The sequence below is a fragment of the Paralichthys olivaceus genome, chromosome 17, assembly GCF_024713975.1.
Source record: "Paralichthys olivaceus isolate ysfri-2021 chromosome 17, ASM2471397v2, whole genome shotgun sequence".
NCBI lineage: Eukaryota > Metazoa > Chordata > Actinopteri > Pleuronectiformes > Paralichthyidae > Paralichthys > Paralichthys olivaceus.
The window spans coordinates 11,185,395-11,204,597 of record NC_091109.1 but is presented as its reverse complement, the minus strand read 5'-3'; the positions used below and the strand labels follow the sequence as shown (position 1 = coordinate 11,204,597).

Genomic DNA, 19,203 nt, shown 5'->3' with positions numbered 1-19,203 from the left:
CACAATATCAAACACACCACCACATAATGATTTTCTTTTGACATGGGTAAAATCGTTCTGCAGCTCCTCCCGAAACCGCTTGCTCTCTTTTTCTACCTTTCGCTCGGGTCGACACACACATTCACAGACACACAAACATCGTCATCGCACAACTAAAAAACTGGTCTAAAACATAATTTGGTCTTTGTGAACATAAATGAGGTAAATGTTTATATGGGAGTGGGGACAGTGTGATCACTAGTCTTCACAGGACACATTCAGGATAAAAATTATTAGTTGGGCTGAGCAGGGCTGGATTATTTTTCTGTATGAGCACAGTTGGGTTGTTTATCTTATTCCCACTGCATTCAGAGGTGTTTTCTTCAAATTTATTTTCATTGATTTTTTTTTTTGTCCTCAAAAATCACTCACTCTATCTCTCTCTCACTGGTGGATTTCTGCTGCTCTCATGGGATAACGCCACACTGTCAGTGGTTGAGGGATAAATTAAGGGTGCTAAGAGATTGCATATGGGTGTGAACCAAGATCACGATTTTCTTTATCATGCAGCCCTAAAAGTTCTGTTCTGTTTTTAAGTTGATGTATACACAATATACATACTCACATTTGGAAAAAGCCTAACCAAACTGGCAGCCCCCCCACTACACCCCACCCTCCAAGTAGGGGTGCAGGAATATTGATGGGTGGGGGGGGGCGACAGCACTGTGGTTTCTCAGTGGAAGCTGTGGCTCAGGCTGTGACCTAGATACAGTACGGCACACTGCATTCCTAATGGGCCATTTTGATCACTGCCACTCAGTGATGGTTCCTACCGCACGCCTCAAACACAAAGATGTCAGCATTCAGCCGACACAGCAGCCAAAGTCTGCACAACTTTCAACAATGGCAGTGGATGTTAAAGTACCACGAGCACGAAAGAAAGTAGGCAACTTGAATTTAGGAACGCCTAAAAAATTACCAATGATGTGAAGAACATTTACAGGGTAAGAGTTCCACTGAAAAAAGGTTTGGTGTTGTATTCCCAGCTTCTCTCACCTGCTAATACTTAAACCCACCGGGACATGAAGGTGAGAGGAAATAGCTTATGATTATTGTCATGAAACAAGATTACCTCATAAATGAATCGTATTCATCAAGCCTCTCTCCTTGTCTTTTCTGTTTTGATTATCATTGCTTCTTGCAGTTGTCTCCCAACTAATTTACATGCTGATGAGTTTGGAGACAGATGTGATGTGCAACACTGAAATGCTTGATTTCTGAGATTTCCACGATGCTCGCCTAAGGACAGGGGAGGGGAGAAGTGAGGCAGATTTTCTTTCTCATAAACGTCAGACTTTGAAATACAAGCATGGACACGCAGCGGCCCAAGCGCTGTACTCGAGTCCATCGGCGAAAGGAGACAGGGGAACTGCTGATCCGTGATATACATCCCTCCCAGCATTCAGAGAGCGAGACGGGAGAGGTCTTTCTGTCAATGCCACAATGAATCTCCAGGGCGGCTGAGAAAGAAGAGGGGCGAGGGATATGGGTGGATATATGGAAAGAAAGACGGAGGGAGTGACAGTAATTGTGAAAAAAGTGAGGATGAGCGAGAGCAGGGATCCCAAAGGAATCGAAGGGATAGCGACCGTATATCACAAGCAGGATTAGATAAATAATGCTGCACACTCCTCCTCTGTCTACTGGCCTTGTACAGTTGGATGATTTTACAAAGCAAAATAAATCAAAATAAATAAGAGAATAAGTCTATAAGTATGTCAACTTTAATATGCTGCATAAAGTATTTTTCAAGTCAATAAATAACTTATAAAATCTTTGTACAATGACTGTAAAGAAAAGAGACAGCAAGTTCAATAGGAGGATTTGCAGCTTTTACTCAAACACATAAGGCATTTTACCTCATTTAAGCTTTAATGATTTACAGCACAAAGGGAAATTGCTTTATAGCGCAGGAAGAACGTGAGAAATTGTCTTGCTGTTGAATATAATAAGGAGTTTTGCAGAAAAGTCTTTAACATCCGATGCAAACCGTTTTAACATTCTCTCTTTTAACAATATTCACACATAACAACCGTGAAATATGGTTGAAGTATGGTTGATTAGGCAACTTAAATACTCACACTGTCCTCAAAGCATCACGTTATGACCCAGAGTTACGATCTATTAGTAGCTGACCTCTTGTGGCCGTAGAAAGATAGAACGTTGTGTCGTACATGAAGTCCACGTTACAGTAAGAGGAGGTTGCAGTGGAACCCCTAACCACAAACATTCAGCAAATGTAACTCCATGTTTATTCTCAAATCCATGATGATGAGGTCCAGCAAACTGAGGGGGGATTTATGTTATCCCAAACCACAATCCATTTAGAAACGCAACAGAGTAACTTCTGTTCTCACACCTAACCACACTATCACAGTACCACAACTTGAATCGCTTGTTTGTTATTACCATGACAACACACACTTGTCGAAGTACAAACCTTTACAATAAATCAGAGGGATAGTTAGGATTAGATTTGATAAATGAGAATAAAGGATTATAGTTATAGTTTCAGCCTAATGTATAATTGTTTACACCACTTCATAAAGGACAAGCTAATTCTGCTATTGGCACTCAAAGTTGGGGTTGGATGTAAATCAGAAAGTGCAGGAATAAACAATATGGATGTTAGTCCTCTGTAAATTGGGTTTTAATATACATTTGTTGGTACAAACAACAGCTCACACATCTCGGTGTGGCGAGGAGTGTCCAATTAGGAATCCTTTACGACAAACATCGGGAGCAATGAAATCCTGATGCAGCCATGAAAAGAATCTCAAAGTCTCTGACACGCTCACTAAAGGCAGAAAAAAAGATCAGAGTAGGAGTGAGCGGAGGAAAAAAAACAGACAATTTCACTTTACATGCCAAACACATGTCGGAGACGCTGACAGAACAAGCGGGGTATGGTTGGTAGCTTTAATTGGTTGTCTTTGATGGAAATCAGAAGTGTGATTCAACATCGATTGATATTACCTTTGTAATTCAAAAGCAATTTTCCCAGCTTATTTTCTTCCTGGTCCTCACTGTGATTGTCTCTCTCCCACTACCCATCCTCTCACTCACATGTTGGGGGTATGCACACATCAGCAGGTGAGAACTCAGTGGATAGGAAAGGTCATTTCAGCCAAAGGCCTCCATTTCATTACATGCTAAGCCTGAGAAATGGGTGAGCAGACTAGCAATGAGTCCTACTGTAGCGGGCAGCACGCTTCATTTGCATAGCACATGGGGGGAAATAAATAGGTTCTCCCATGTGCATTTCTCACCTCTGTCTCTGTAATATCAAGCATGCTTTGCATCTCGAAGTCTGCTTATACTTTACAGCACTCCCGTCCTTGGACCAAAACATACATTAACTGTGATATTGTTTATTACAGGACGGCATTAGTGATTCATTTGCACTATTTAGAAAAACTAAATGGGATTTTGCCATTCTTAGATCCTTGTACGTGCTCTTAATATTTTCTCATTATTGTTCGCCTGCACCTGTCCTCTGAGAGTTGACTCGCATTGGAGCAGTCTTCTCTCAAATTGATCAAAGCGATCCGCGCAGGAGCGAAAAACAGAACATCAAAGTGGATTCAAAGTGTCTCAAAGTGTGAAAGACAAATATCAAACAGAGAGGGAGGAAGTTTAGAAACAGAAGGCGGTTTCTGTTTGGAACGTCAAGGTTGATAAAAGGGAAAAGGATGGAGTGAGTAAGGGAGTGCAAAGAGAGGAAGGAGGAGAGGAGAGGAGAGGAGAAAAGAGACAAGGACAGAGAAGGAGAGACGAGGAGAGAAGGGAAGAAGAGAAGAGTCAAGGAAAGGAGAGATGAGAAGAAGAGAAGCAACGAGAAGAGAAGAGGAGTTTGAAGGGTTTCCATCGGTGGGTGTTGGTGTGATTCCGCTGGGGTTGGATCATTAGTAGTCATGGGCCTGGTAGAGTATGGAGGGCTGCACTGCTACACTTAATTTGAGCTCTTTAATAACACACTTTATGAATTCAGTCATGTTTGCAGCCCTCTGCCTGAGACACAGCGTGAGAGACATCGGTGGATCTCATTTCAGGCCAACAGGATTTCAGATTCAATTAAGTACATCGTGCAACACCACCTCTTCACACGCGCACGCACACACGTACACACAGCAGCCTCCCCGCGCTTCAAGGTCTATCTCAGAGCGCTGCATGATCATTCTAAATATAATTACTCCGGGGCTGTCTGATGGGGGCCCAGCGCTGCCCAATCACATTTACATCGAGTGGCCAAAAGCAGAGGAAGTGCGGCCGGACAGCCAGGCCCCCTCAACCCCTCCCTCGGTCATGTCTCATCCGTGCAAGGTGGTTAAAGTCACAGACAGGCCTCACCTCCCCCTCCTTAATCCCATCACTCAGCCTCACCCGAAATTGATGATGACATGTAATTTTTTGACACCACACACAAAGCTGTACCTGGTGAACAGAAAGAGTTTGGGTGTTTGGTGTTTGCTTCTCCCCATGTGGCGCTCTTTGACGGTGACGCTAATCTTCTCAGCGGGGAGCTCTGTTGTTAGTTGTTTGGCCCCCAGCTGGGCCTCTTTGGTACATGAGTGGCATGGGAGTAATGGGATGTCACAGTGAGAGGACGTTCTGTGCTCTTTTGTTTTTCCTGAGAAGTTAGAAAAGATGACCCTCTCTCTGTATCGCGCCCTCGGTGACATGATATTTTCTTTTTTGCCGTGCAGCCATCTAAAGGTGATACTGAGGTATGACTGCACTCGGCAAAGCTGCCAAAGTTCATGATTGAGGTCTCACCGAAGAATTCAGCCGTGACAGGTAAAACTTGGAGCTCACATTAATTTCACCTTCTCCACCTTGATGTCAAATGGTCGGTGGCACATAAGTGACCCTAAAGTGGACAGGAAGCTCCACTGTTGTTCACAGGTGGTTAAAAACAGCGACTCCTCTTCGATATGAAGGCGAGAAAAAGCTATTTCTGGAGCTGAGGTATTTTTTCATTCCACATTCCAACGTCCATGATGCGTTCCATTATTCTTTTTTAATGTAATTATCTCATTACTGCGATTCTTCACATCACCTCAGCTGCCAGTCATTCTCGCGTACAGGCTGCAGCTTGACGCCGTGCCCCACGTTTGCCTTTACTACCTCAGCACAGACATGATGATGAGTGAGGCAGCGCAAAGGAAGAACAATTATCATTTTCTCTCAGATTACATTCAGCAGATGTCAGAGCCCACATGTGGAGGCGGCTAATTGCTGTCTCCAAATCAAACGTGGTATAATGCTGCAAGCATATGTGAGGGTGTGTTGGAGGAGGTGGAGCGGGCGAGGGGTGTATTATATGGAGGAACGGTGTATGTTGATCCATCAGGCGGCACGCTCCTGGCTCTGTGTGTGTATAAAAAGTCAGGCTAATACATGTGTCATGTTGGTGTACTAATGATCAAACCGGCTTACCCGCCATCAGCTGTTCACACCCACACGAGCAGAAAGAATCAGATGGCATGAAGACACGGAGCGGCATGGCAACACGCTCACTACCTCTCGTGCTACAGGCAGATGAGCATTCATGGTGCGGTATCCATTTTCCAAGGCACAGTCATGCATCCATGCAAACAAATACACACAAGTGCTACTAGCATGCTTCCACACTGCCCAAGAATAATATAGATTGAAAGATAGAAAGCTTCCGCACACTTCATCTTTCACCGCTTTCCTCTCCAGTCCACCCCCCTGCATCGCTCCGTGTAGCCTTGAGTGGGGCTGCATCCGCAGGGAGGAGCAGGCAGATGAGGTCCCAGAGCAGTGATGTAGGGTTGGAAGGGTGGAGGGTGGGGGTTGCAAGGCTGTCACACCGAGCTCCAGTGTCGGTTGATGGCTCGGCGTGAGGCATGCCACTTATCAGATTGGTGGCGAGGGTGGGAGTAGGAGGGTGGTGGGAGAGGAGTGTGTGTGTGTGAGGACCACTGAGGAGCGAGGGTGAGATGCCGGAGCTCATTAACAGATCTAAAAAACACAACTCGTTTTATTTATACATGTGCACGCAACTATGCATTACACACTCACGCATGTGCTCATTTACATGCTCCTTGAATCTGCTCACGCTAACACACGCACCCAAAAGGTAAAAAACTGTAAAAGAAAATCAGCAGAGATCCTCAGTCCCCCTCCAGGCGGACAGTAGCACGATGCCGTGACTGCCGCTGTGAAAAGCTCCCTTCCCTTTGCATCCTCCTTTCCCACTCTCCCTTGGTGCCCCAGTTCACTCCACTGCACACGGCTTCTCACCCAATCCACCCCTCCTCCTATCGGGCCCCCCGTTCCCTGTCCCAACCATCCTTTGCATTTTTTTGCAGCTTTTACACGACTGTATTTTCTACATGCTTCTGTTTGCTTTTCCTGTATAATGCATTTTCCTCATTCTTGTCAAATACACATTTATACACACATAAAAATCATTTAGACATAGAAATATGAACATGCAAACACACACACACACACTGTACATCAGCATTCTGAAGACAGAGATCTAATGAGCCTATTTAACTCATTATTATATTAATGTTCACATTGTTTTAACAATTGAAATCTAGACATTAAATACATGACCTGGAGTGTGTAATTTGTATGTGCTTACACACACATCAATAATTCTAGAGATGGGAGATGGTCATTGATGGAGGAGGTCAGTCAGTCACACAGCAGATAAACAACACCTCATTAGGCATGTTGAAGGGAGTCTCGCAGGCTGCGGCTGAGACGTCATTGTCTGCTAGCATGCTAACAGAGCCCTGGGCAAGACTCCCAACCTCTAAATAAAACTGATAGAATCAGAAAGTAATGATCACATGTTTTCCACTAGAAAGGAGATGAATAATCACATACAGTGGTTCAGAGGATAATATCCCTGTGAAGGCCGAGATGGACACACACTAATACATCCGTGTAACATACATCCCTGAAATAATAACAGGCAATTGCCGAGGGCAAACTTTTTATCCTATGGATGCATGCACATTGCTATCCATTCATAGGATTATACGTAATCCATTAGTGGATGTTACAGGACTGTGTACCAGGCTGCCTGCCATCCTAGAGACAGTGCACTATGAATCCAGAGAAGCAGTGAGGCCAGGCTTGTACACTGCAGTGTCTTTAGCTCTGGGCTTTAGGCAGTCAATTTTCTTTCCATCATGCACTTGCACACTTTCAGTCATTCTTGCACTCACAGTATTTATCTCACTCTCTCCATCTATCCTCACTCTCCATATTAGGCCATCCTCCTTTCCCCTGGCTCTGATGTTAATGCACTCCCAATCAGACTGTCCATTAAGCGGACGTGCACTACACGTTCATCAGGCCATCCAAAGGCCTGCATGCAAATGAGCTCAAATTGCAGCCCGCTGCAAACTCTTTGAAATCTCCTCAGAGGGAGAAGGTGAGTGTTAAGACACGTGTGAGAAATGCAGGAAAAAGTGAGTGCTTTCCTTTCCATTTTATGCAAATTAAAAAATTCGGAGACAAGCATTACAAATGATTAACCCAATCAGCATGTCCTTTTGATGTTTCGACAGGTGAAACTTGCTTTAATGTAAATTCTATCAGTTGTGTGTTCAGTCACTGTCAGCCAAACTCTTTGTCATGAGCAGGAAACCTTGTGCTTTTCCAAAATCAGTATCACAACTTCTGCAAGAATTTCTAAATGTGAGGCACACAACAGATCTTTCACTTACTTTCCTTCTCCTCCATTTTGTCCGCTAAGCACTTCACATCACTCCACTTTGTTCTTTAAAAAAAGTTTGATATTATTATATTTATATTTTATCCAGTGCGACACTCTCACCTCAGTTATTTGCCAGGGAACGGAGAGAGAAGAGAGGAAGACACAGTGGATGTGTGGGCGTGAGAGCTGTCATAGTTTTATGTAGAAAATTGTTTGAAGTATCAACAAGGAGAATGAGCAAGAGAGAAAAGGAGAGACGAAGCTTGAGAGTCGGAGAGACGCCCCCGGTACAGGAGGCTGCCTCTTTGCATTCAGGAGGCACAGGTCCTGGTGGTAAATGCACGGCGAAGGAGGTGAGCGTCAGCGAGGCCTGCCACATGCCAACTCTTAAGTGGCAGTGGCACTCAAAGATAATGAAGAACGATGATGAAGCAGATGGCCCACGTGCACAGCTAAAATCACCAAGCAGACGCTGAGCACACAGCCCCTCCAAAAAGGCTGCCAAAGGTGCTGCTTGCATGTTGCTGAGTGTCAAACCTGTGGCTCAGTTTTACCTCTGTTGTTCATGAATGCAGAACATTGCTGTGCGTGCACTCCTGTGAACATATGTGACCTGGTGTGCAACAGCATGTATCAGCCATTATGCATTTACACCACAGGATGCAAAGACAGTGGAGTTAAAACACACACACATACAAGTGAAAATAACAGAAGATAAGCAACCTCCCCACATTCCTCAATCGTGACCTCAAAACACACTTGTCGTCTTTATTGTTCATTACGGAGCCGTGCGCCGCGATACGCTAACTAATCCCATTAAACTAATCCACATGAAAACAACTTACGGCACGATAACGGCCCGCACTGCCTCTGCCATTAATTTATTCCATATTCAAATGTGCACGGCATTGAAATAATTAATGTGACTCCCACTAATTTTCCTTGGGGCAGAGATACTGAATGGATACCCGCAGGATGTTTATTTTTATCTTGAGTCGTTTTGCATGTTTCTATTACTATTGTCTTTGTAACAGCGTATGGTCCAAAGCCACGTAGCTTCCTTACTAATGGGTAAAGGTCTGTTTTTACCCAGCAGTGCTCTGTGGCAGTTGTTTTATATAACAGGGTGGAAAACAACAAACACAAACATTAAGCAGCAGAGGTGTCTGATTTGAACAGGAACTCTGGAGAATGTATGTGTCAGAGTTGTACGTTACGAGTTGTATCTGTTTTAATTCTGCTGCTGAGATCATGTGTTTTTGTTTACATCACATCAAAACAGACATCGATGTGCTGCCTGAATCTCATCTTTCTGAGTTGACATCGTCGTTGGGTCTTTAACGTGTATTACAGCTTTATTTCATCTTAGGATATTCATTTTCTTCAGGTTTGCATTTGTCATGTGATGGAAATGTCACATTCATGCACATTCACTCACAGTCAATCCTCCGTATGTCTCACACTGACTCATTCGGACAGTAGCCAAAATAATTTCAGTGCGGGTCTGAAAGCGTCTCACATTAAATGACTTCCAAGTAATAAATATTAGACTCTGGAGGAATCTCTCTTTGCCTCTGAAGGTAGTCAGCCTCTACAATTTTCCAAAGCACGATGAGACAGCTGCTGAGAATACCGATCACAGGCGAAAATCCCAACCTGCAGTCGAGTCTATTATTCCAAAGGTTTTTTATCCCCAGAACATGTCACCGCTGCCAGATTAGCACCCATATGGGCCCCAATACACTGTCTGATGCTTAACAAATGGCTGAGCGTGTTTGGATAGCAGTGCTGCTTATGTGGGCTTATGAATAAAACATGTCGCTCCTATTAAAAATAATCTGGTTTAAAAGTGCCAGAGGCCCTTGAGGTCAGTAACCCCCTCCTCCCCCCCCGTCCACTCCCTCTGTCTCACAGGGTTCAAGGAGAGGGTCCCTGATTAGCATCGGCAACATCCTGAGAATGCATTCAAATTCTGTATGATCCAGTTGCGAATGCGTTGAGTGGAATTAAATAGAGAGATAGCTGTTGGCACTCGAGGCACGACGGGGGCGACTTGTTTAGCAATTTGAGGCGAGCGCCGTCTCGTCCTTACCTGAACATCTCACCCAGGCCCTTCAGCATCCCTTTCTTTGCTTTAATCTTGTCCTTGTCTTTCTCCTCTTTATCTCTCTCTGGTTTCTTCTTCTCCTTCCCGCTTACTGTGTCCCAATCTTTTCTTCTGTCATCTTTGGATTGGCCGCCGTTCAACCCGGAACCCACGATGAGGTCACCACTAGTGGACATCGACTCGCGACCAGAGCGGGAACTTCCCTCTGTGTCCTCGTCCACTGCATTGAAAGAAATAAGAGGGTTGAGGGGGAGTTGAATAAATAAATTGGAAGGGAAAGAGAATAGCACCAACAAACAGAGGGAGAGAAAGAAAAATAGAAAGTCAATGAAGTCAGACAGAAACTTTAACTTCCAGTTGACTCCCCATAGATCACAGAAGACTCGTTTGAATTCAGCACACAACAACACTCTTTTGTTTTTTATCAGTTACAAAGAATCACTTCTCTCCTCTTGTAATATCACATAACCCATTCAAAGAAGTGGTGTCTCCCACAAGGTATAGCAGCTTTGAACAAAACAAGCAGAATTCATCCGTCTCATTAGAGCGGAATATATTTACATTGCGCACCCTTTGAGAATAGTATTCCGTTAAACATATTTTCACTTAGCTGAGCCTCAAGTTATTTTAAGTGTGTACTTTTCACACAGCTCACAAGAGACTTCTTTTCCCCCCTTTCTCTTGCAGTTCATACAAAAATTATAACGGAAGCTGTGATGATCTTCGCATGAATCTGGTTCTTAATTTACATGTCTTAAATTGCATCTCATTTCAACCCAGACATAAAATTGAGATTAAAATCCTTAGGAGATGTAAGGTTGATTAAACTCAAAGTTTCCATCACATCTAATCAGAACTGATGTGCAAAATGTAATTAATCTGTCAGTAATTATACATTTAAATAATCTTGAAAAAGGCTCCTGGGGATCTTAATTGCAAATGTGGTGCGCTCCACAATCGTCATAGCTCCTGTCTGCACTGTATCTCTGACTCCGAGGCATGAGGTAGATGTCCTTCAGATTACAACTTATTACAGTCTTGCATGTCGTTGTCAAAGTTCTGCCTTTGATGGAGGAGAGAAACACGCTTATCGTGAGGGAAGAAGAGGGAGGGGAGACCGTGATGGATTTTCAGCATACAGGATGAGGCAGACTACGGGAAGGAGCAGCCGCTGGATTCACATTTCAAGGCTGAACGGTGGGGTTTGTTTTCTCTTGTGATCTGTGGAGCTATCAGCTATTTCTTTCAGCTGCCATCTCACAGGGAATTACTGAAATGGAATCTCAACATGAGGCAGTGTGTCGCAGGAATAGAGAAGAGAAACTTGCAGCTTAAACCCGCTCAATTATGCAGTTCACCGCCACACGTAGCCCCTCCCTCCGTTCTCTCTCCACCTCCACACATTTGTGAAGCAAGTTCTGGATGAGGATCCGTGTTATCACTCAATCTGCTGCCTGCTTATCATCCACTTAAGAACAACGGCAGCGAATAGCAGCTGTGAGCTTTGTCTCGCTATGTAAATGAGGGCTAATGTTGCTCCCGCTGAACGATGCCAATCTGCAGATAACATACTAAACATTGTAATCCAGACCCACCCAGAGGGCAGAGGGCTTGTGTATCTCTACGTATGTGTGTATACATTTGTTTGTGACTATGTAACACGTGGGCTGACAAAGGCCTTATAATGAGTCAGAAAGGAGGGCAAAGGGAATACTCTATTTTTATACTTTGATGCATTATTTGTCATTTTTCATTTCATTTAATTCTTTCAGACAAAATGAGACAGAAAAAGAAGCGACCTTCTTTAAAAAAAAAACAGAAAAGCCTTTATCAGCGGACATCAAATGTGAGGCCATCCGCAGCAATTTAATGGAACTGAGAAAAGAATGACTTGGTTTACAATTTCAAATGACAGCGGGAGCATTTACGAAGGCAACAGGAGACAAAGATATTCTAAAAAGACAAACAACTGCAGGAAATATTTAGTTACCTTTGAGAAGCTTTCCTGCTTTAATAATCATGGGCTTAAGATGGCCAGTAAAGGTTATGGGGGACAGGTGAAATACAAAAGAAGGGATTTTTTTTCCCCCCGTGCGGCAGCTTTTCCTTTTCTGTCTCCTCAAACGATGCAACACAACACAGCACAAGGGGAAGTGCATTTGGCCCAGCAGGATATCTTTAGGGACACATTTTCTTTAGGTGATGCCACATTCTTATTTTATGTAAATAAAAGTCTGGGAGCAGAGGAAGGCAGAGGCTTATCTGTCAACTTTGACTATTAACCTCAGTGACGAGCGCAGACTGGCTGCTTTTATCTAAATTGAAAAACAGAGTTATTTGAATATCATGAGGGAGAATGCAATATACCGCGGCAAGGGAAATCGGCTGCTTTCCCCATTTTTCTTTGCAGAGATAAGACTGTATTTAGTGGCACGCCGACAGAGCTTATGAGAACAAAGCGTTTCAGGCAAATAATTCTTTCTTTCTCAAATGTCCCCCAGCTCTTTTAATGGAATCCTTTAATGGTGAATGGAAATTTATATCTGGTGATTACTCTTGTGGTGTTGCAGTGTTATTACCTGTCACAAAACATAAGACGGCTGTCTCTCAATATCCAATGCATGTCTTTTTGTCATCAAACACCAAGTAGGAATGGAAATAAACACTCAAACAGAGGGTGGCATGTGTTTTCTGCTTCTTCTCTTCTAGTTTTCACAGTTAGGGATAAAGTAAGGTAATTTGGGTTTCAGTCCCAGTGAAGGAACGCAGGAAAACAAATGATGCAAAGTTCTGAGGTATAACTTACCAAAACTAACTGGCACACACATGCAAGTTCATTTAATTTCCAATCATAGTCAACGTAACTACACGTACACATTACGTGTGAAATAGATATGGTAGGGCCCAGATGTATGCGAGTGAGCAGAAGGAATTTTTCCTTGCATGCACCCTGTTGAAAAACATGGCAATGCACTAAGAGGATGTAGACTCCAGGGAAAACATCTTGCCACATTCTCTCACAATTCCACAAAACATGAACCACAGTGCGTGAATATTAATGAGTGTGTGACATTGATGCTCATTGCAAATTTGCTTTGTGACACACACAACCCTACAGCAAGTAGGGATCCCTAACCTAGTTTCCTAGAAGGGTGAATCCATCCTCAACAGATTCTGGTGAAGTATTATTGAGCTTGTTTATATTAAGAAAACTTCTAATTATCTACTATTCTTTTTGTTTTGGATCTATATTATTATGAATCACCATGCAAACTAAAATGCCTGGAAATGCATAGCACATTACGACTCACATACACTGGACTTATGCATGTCGCTGTAAATAGGAAGGTGCTACACTCAAATCTGCAGATAGATGGATCTATAGGCCCAAATAATACTTTGTCTCCTATACATGTGAATAGTTGTGTCATTGTAAAATGTGGAATTAGTTGTTAGCAAAGAAAATCAGGTTTCAATGCTTGTAATTGATTATGCTAGTTGTGTTCTAGACTGGAAAGTGAGGCTCACCCAGTTTCAAACTGAACAGTGCGTTTCCAGTCTTTTGCAGTTTTAGCTGCTCTAAAATTCTGCATCCGTGGCAGAGTTGATGTGTTTTCAAATAAAAATGTCCCAGTGTGAATGTAACCTCAGTGTCTAAACACTCACATGTCTCCATGCTGTTCTCTTCTTCTGTGCTTGGGACACCAGGATTCTCATATGATTTGTCAATTGCAGCTCGGAAGCTCTCGTTGCAGCCGCGGCCCCTGATGATCCGAGAGCGCGGCCTATTGACGTTGATCTCGCTCTTCACCGACGCCTCAGCCACGGCCGTCTGGAGACTTTCGAGGGAGCTGGACTTTTTCAGGCCCAGTGCGGGTCCGACCTCTTGTTCTGCAGTGCCTATGGAAAGAGGACATTGTGTCACTGAGGCAGACAGACTAATGGTTTGTGACTCCAACTCTGCCACAATGGCAGCCTGAATCCTATCATCACAGAGCTCATTGCATGCCAATGAATCATTTACGTTTTGCTAGTTTTGTATGGGATGATGTTTTGCGCCGTACTTGGCAGGAAAAGAGAAAAGTCTGGCAATTAACATGAAAAACAAATGATGCCATTGCCTGGCCAATGAAGTGTGTGAAATGAGAACAGAGTATTACATCTTCACTGAGACACTTTCCTGTGAGACTTAGAGTTTAGCCTTTGTTCTTGAGTCTTCCAGAGGGAAATCGTATGGCTGGAACATAATGCATATAAATGACATCTCAAATACACATTTATATATCAAAGTGATTAAAGTGTTATTCTAGAATATTTAGACATGTTTATATAGACAGTGAACCTGACAAAGTTCACATGGGTGGTCCTTACTCTGATTTCTCATTCTCTAAGAGAGGAGGAGGAAACAGGGAATGCACGTAGACTTAACAAATCCAAGTGCATTCATTTGTAACACTATTCTTTTGTATTCACTGGCTCATCTTAGCACAAACATCTTACAGCTGTAATCTTTTGCTCTTTTTCAAAGGCCTCTGCGTGAAGAGGATTCCAGAAAAGTACCATTAAAAAAATGACATCCTGATCCGTGTTGTGTTTTGTGTTAATAAGCAAAAACAACAAAAACATTTGTTGACACAGGTCACCTCCAGAACAAACTAGAGCATGGAACATTTCCACTGTGTTGTCATCATATGAGAAACACACAACACACCTTAGTATGAGCACTGGAATATGATTCATGGACAGACATGTGTTTTTAAACCAGACTAGTGATGCATACACTGTTTAAGACACAAAAATGATATAATGAAGTATAACCATTCCGAAAAGAAATTGACTGGTAAATTGTTGATCTGTTATTATATCAAATATTTGTAAATGAGCTGACTAGAGAAGCTCTTACATTTCATGTCATCGAGACAGAGTATACTTTGAAGAGGGCCAGCATAATGCTGATACACCAGCTGGTAGGCCAACTGTGTAGAAAGCAAAGCAAATGTTCATCAGTCAACCTTTTCAGCTCTGCAGCCAGGCCCTGAAAAGCAGTAATTATTTTCCCAATGCTTGCCAGGGGTTTGTTTAGGGTATGTCAGTGGAGCGCAACTCAGGTATTGGTATTTCATTTTGTCAGGGAGCGTCTGTCAGTTCCCCGGAGCTCTTACCTTACCTGCCAGTTGGTAAACAAACAGCCTGGTTGATTTTCTGTCCCCTTAATTCTACCTCGACTCAGCGTGCCGCGCGGCGCTGTCAGACATGACAAGATGGTTTTCAGAATAAGTGCAAGTGAAGCCTTGTTAGAATACAAACTTCTGCGCAGGAAAGTATCTGTAATAACGGATAAGCCCTTGATTCAATTACTTTAGCAGCCTCACTGACTCTCTGAGGACGTAGCATGTCGATGAAGTCTGAACAGAGTAGCATTGTTTCTTTACGACTCCCTGTAGACCACATAGACCCTCCACATGTAATGAATGTGTGCTGCTGTTTCCTCTGTGGCTTCATGTTGTGTAAATGAATGTCTCCTACAGCTCTTCCTGTTGGTTTTCAATAGCAAATGTTGCTCTAAGGCCTTTACCCCCGCTGAATAGAACACACACATGCAAACATGGGTTGTATATGTTTGTATGACTTTGCCCCATGCAGGGACTTCTCAACAAGAACACAAACCCATGACATACGCACAAAGTAACATCAACAAGATCCTCGACATGTTTAAAGTGGCCTAAATGAGGCATGACCAACCGCTGCTAGGTGATCACAGTGGATGTTCAGACGGGGGGGCTGCACGGCCAAACACAGATTAGGCAAAGAAAATAAACCCCCATCACTGAAAGAAAACAATTTGGTGCCGCAGTATGGAGTTAGTTTCAGTGCATGAGAGATTGAGACAGGAAGACAGGCCATGAATACCCAAAGGTTACAAAAGCAGGGGATGATGAGTGAAGAGCTTAAGAAAAAAGGAAGAGCGTATACAGGCAGCACTGCACAGAAATGTATACATGCTGCCAATGTTATCCTAATGTTACTGATGGCAGCTTGTCTCTGTTGTTGGCTGAACGCCTTTGCTGTTTTCTTCTTGATCCCTTAACCAAGCAAACCTGCAGCAGCATGCTCATGATTAGCAGCTAATTCAAACATCCATCTATACTGTTACCTGCAGAGGACAAGTGTAAGAAAAAGCAGTTCTGATTAATTTCCCAATTCAGTCCTTACCTTGGAAAGAAACAAAGTATCCACACTACTTTTAGGATTCTTCCGACAAATGCACCCTTATTGTTACTGATACGGATACGCCTGGAGTCAACACTACTCTGGAGATTTACAGCGTAAAATTGAAACGTTTGTAAAAGCTGTTGAACCCGTTTACGTTTCAAAACTCAGGGGCAGCATTTTATTTTCTTCTACAATGTGTACATGCTCAGAGTATGTGAGTGGTCATGTGATATGCATTATGAGGTGTGTTAGTATGGGTTGGGGTCAAAACTGAGTCAAAATGCTTGTGTGGACAGAGATCGTTTGAAAATGCAGTAGTATGGATGTAGCCTGAGGTTGTTTCTCTGTCATATATAGATCTAGAGTCAGAGATGTCAGATAGGCTAAAAGGTCAGCTGTTAGTCAGTGGTGTTGGGTTCCCAGGCTGGTTATCGTATTGTTATTAATTTAACACACCATTTTCTCTTCCTTTTTGTCAATGTTAATACAAGTGTCCAATCCCCAGAGAGCCTGGACTGAATCCTGAAAGCACCATTCAAAATGAATGAACACCAATCCAATAACATTGCATGCCATTAAGTGGAAAGAGCACAAGTGTGTGCCTTGAGGCTGCATTAGACAGCAAAATGAAACTTAACTGTATACTGCAAATGTCTGTGGGGGTCAAAAGTTTTCTGTTTGTAGGAGGAGAAGATTCATTTTACTGCTTAGCTCCACCGAGGAGGTGGACCATTTCTGATTACTTTGACAAATTTTAATGCCAGGGAAATATAAAAAGCCTTACGAGAGCAAGAGAATGCAAGTAAAAAATAATGTAATTCATTTGTTCAGAGGGAGTAATCTCATCATGTGAAGGACAAGAGAGGACAGTCTAAAGACAAAATATATTACAACGATACATAGGCGCAGAGGAAAATGGTGTAATTTTTCTTACTTTGTGGATAAAACTCGATCAACCCAGTACAAATGCCATGTAAATTTGGGTTTTTTTAAGCTTATGCATTAATCCTGCCAACAGCAGACGCGCAGAAGCCAGGGTACATGTTTGACACAATGGGATTGCAAGTTAGAGGCGCACAGGATGCAACAGTTCAAGGGAACACAAATGACATCTGCTGTACTCGGAAACAGGGAATTATTCTCCCGCTTGGTATTCTGCACCATGATCCCCCTTTGCCATTGTTTCTTGTCGTCGTGGTGAATGACTGAGAGAAGCAGAGAGACAAAGAGAATGGCAGAGCGAAGCAAAGAGAGAGAGTTTGCCCACAGACCCCGGCTGCCTCAAACCTGCCTTTGTTTTCATCAGAGGCAGCCCTGGCTCTCCTGGGAGAGTTTGACGGACAGCTCTCTGTATGCCAGTCTATTATGCGATTCCTATCACACAACAGAAGCCTCGGTGCTGTGCTCCTCATCTCCCTCTTTTTCAGAGGGATGAAAATACACATTCCCCCACTGCATACAGACATGAGCTTGTCTCTCCCCATATGTCTGGAGGAGAAGTGAAAATCATCATAATGAAATACAAAAAAGAGACAATTAAACCAAATATGGGGGAAGTGCACGCGGAATTTTGCCATGGCCAAAGACAGGAATTGCCAACGCGCTGGGTTCTTTAGCCAGATTAAGGGCAAGGACAGTTAATTGCAAAAGATCCATTGCCATTAAACGTTAGAGAGGAGGTATGGCAAACTCAATGAATAAATCAGCAGCAGTTATTACAGGGACAGGAGCCCATAGTATAATTAGAGCAGCTAAAACTATGCTCCCCAGCCATTATTCACCACAGGCCCCTGCATGTAAAGATCTGTGTACAGACAGGGGCTCCATTACACATAATTTATTCAGAGAGTCAGGCCTTTAAGCAGGGCGGTAAAAGGGTAATTATGTTAAAAATAGCCTCCAAGGTGGTCGAAGGAAGGCCACGTCCAGGTATCCTACTGGAAGTGAGGCATCACTGGGTCAACCGGGCTCCTATGTCTCTGCCAGCTGTGGATCATTAACCTGACAGAGGACGTCCTCCGTACGCTGAACATGTGTCACAAAGGAATCATCATAACCCGGACTTGTGGTTAATATCTTAATTGTACATGCTGGACACTGTCCAATGGCTGTGTGCTTTTTTCAACCCAATACTTTTACACTTACACTTGCTATCACTCTCCAAGTGTAGTGGCTTGACTCGCCAAGCAATGGTTATGCAGAGGTGATAACTCTCATGCCAAGAATGGCCACGCACTGGATCAGCAGCTAGATTTGCAGTAGGGTGAGCTTGAAGGGCCCGTCTCTTGTTTAACACTGCTGGCCTATCAAGCTGTTGAGACGTGCACTGATATTGTGTCATTTTAACGAAATGTCCTGGAGGGGCTGAAGCGCAAATGTCAGTGTCAGGTGCTCCAGGTGTTTTCTGGAACTTTGCCTGCCAGCCCACTAGTGAAAAAATGTCTGATGAGACAATAGAGCAGGGACATGTCTGGACCAAAAAACCCACAAACTTCTGGCTTTTGTCTGCAATGAGAATTGATAGTCGTCATTAACTCCTGGTCATGACTCCACAGTAGACACAGTGAATTGGCTTATTTGGCGAGACAGTGAGGTGAGAGAGCACCTCAGTGTTTGGTGCGTTTTTATGACATTGAACATACTGGCAGTGGGAAAAGAGTACACAGCTTTACCTGCATTAAAAACACATGCATAAACTTCTACATATACTCCTGCTAATTTTGGTGTCAAAGAGGTGGTAGGGTTAGTAAGTGAGAAAGTAAGAGGGCGTATTCTTAAAGGTGATGCATTCACGTTGAAGACGCCGTCAGAGATGTCTCCGAAAGAAAAGCAGATTTGAGAGGTTTGGCAATAAGTGCCAAACCTCTCTGTTCTGGTGGAGTTCAGCCTTCACCAGTCTCTTAATATTTTGTCTTTATTGTAGGTTTACATGAAAGTAACGACATATCAAATATAGGCACAGATATGACTTTAAATATCCCTGAAGAGAACAGTTGATAATTATGATAGTTTGAAAATTAGTGCTCTCAGGGAAATCACTCAAAAATGTCACGTCATGACCCAGCCAACAGCTCATTCTGTGTTAAATTAATAGAGTGGATGTCCTCTAATGTGCTGAGAACTAAGCTCAAACCTGCCT

The 19,203-nt window shown here is 43.2% G+C and overlaps 1 protein-coding gene across 5 annotated transcripts in view; it reads right to left on the bottom strand.

Moving 5' to 3' along the window:
* Positions 1 to 19,203, bottom strand: part of LOC109629692 (partitioning defective 3 homolog) — a 323,260-nt gene that overhangs the window by 94,258 nt on the left and 209,799 nt on the right. For all 5 annotated transcript variants that reach the window (XM_069512787.1, XM_069512786.1, XM_020087499.2 and 2 more), the window contains 2 exons: positions 13,518 to 13,751; positions 9,837 to 10,071 (listed from right to left, as the gene is read on the bottom strand). In XM_069512787.1, the coding sequence (XP_069368888.1) occupies positions 9,837 to 10,071; positions 13,518 to 13,751 (469 nt within the window). The remainder of the gene's footprint in view (positions 1 to 9,836; positions 10,072 to 13,517; positions 13,752 to 19,203) is intronic.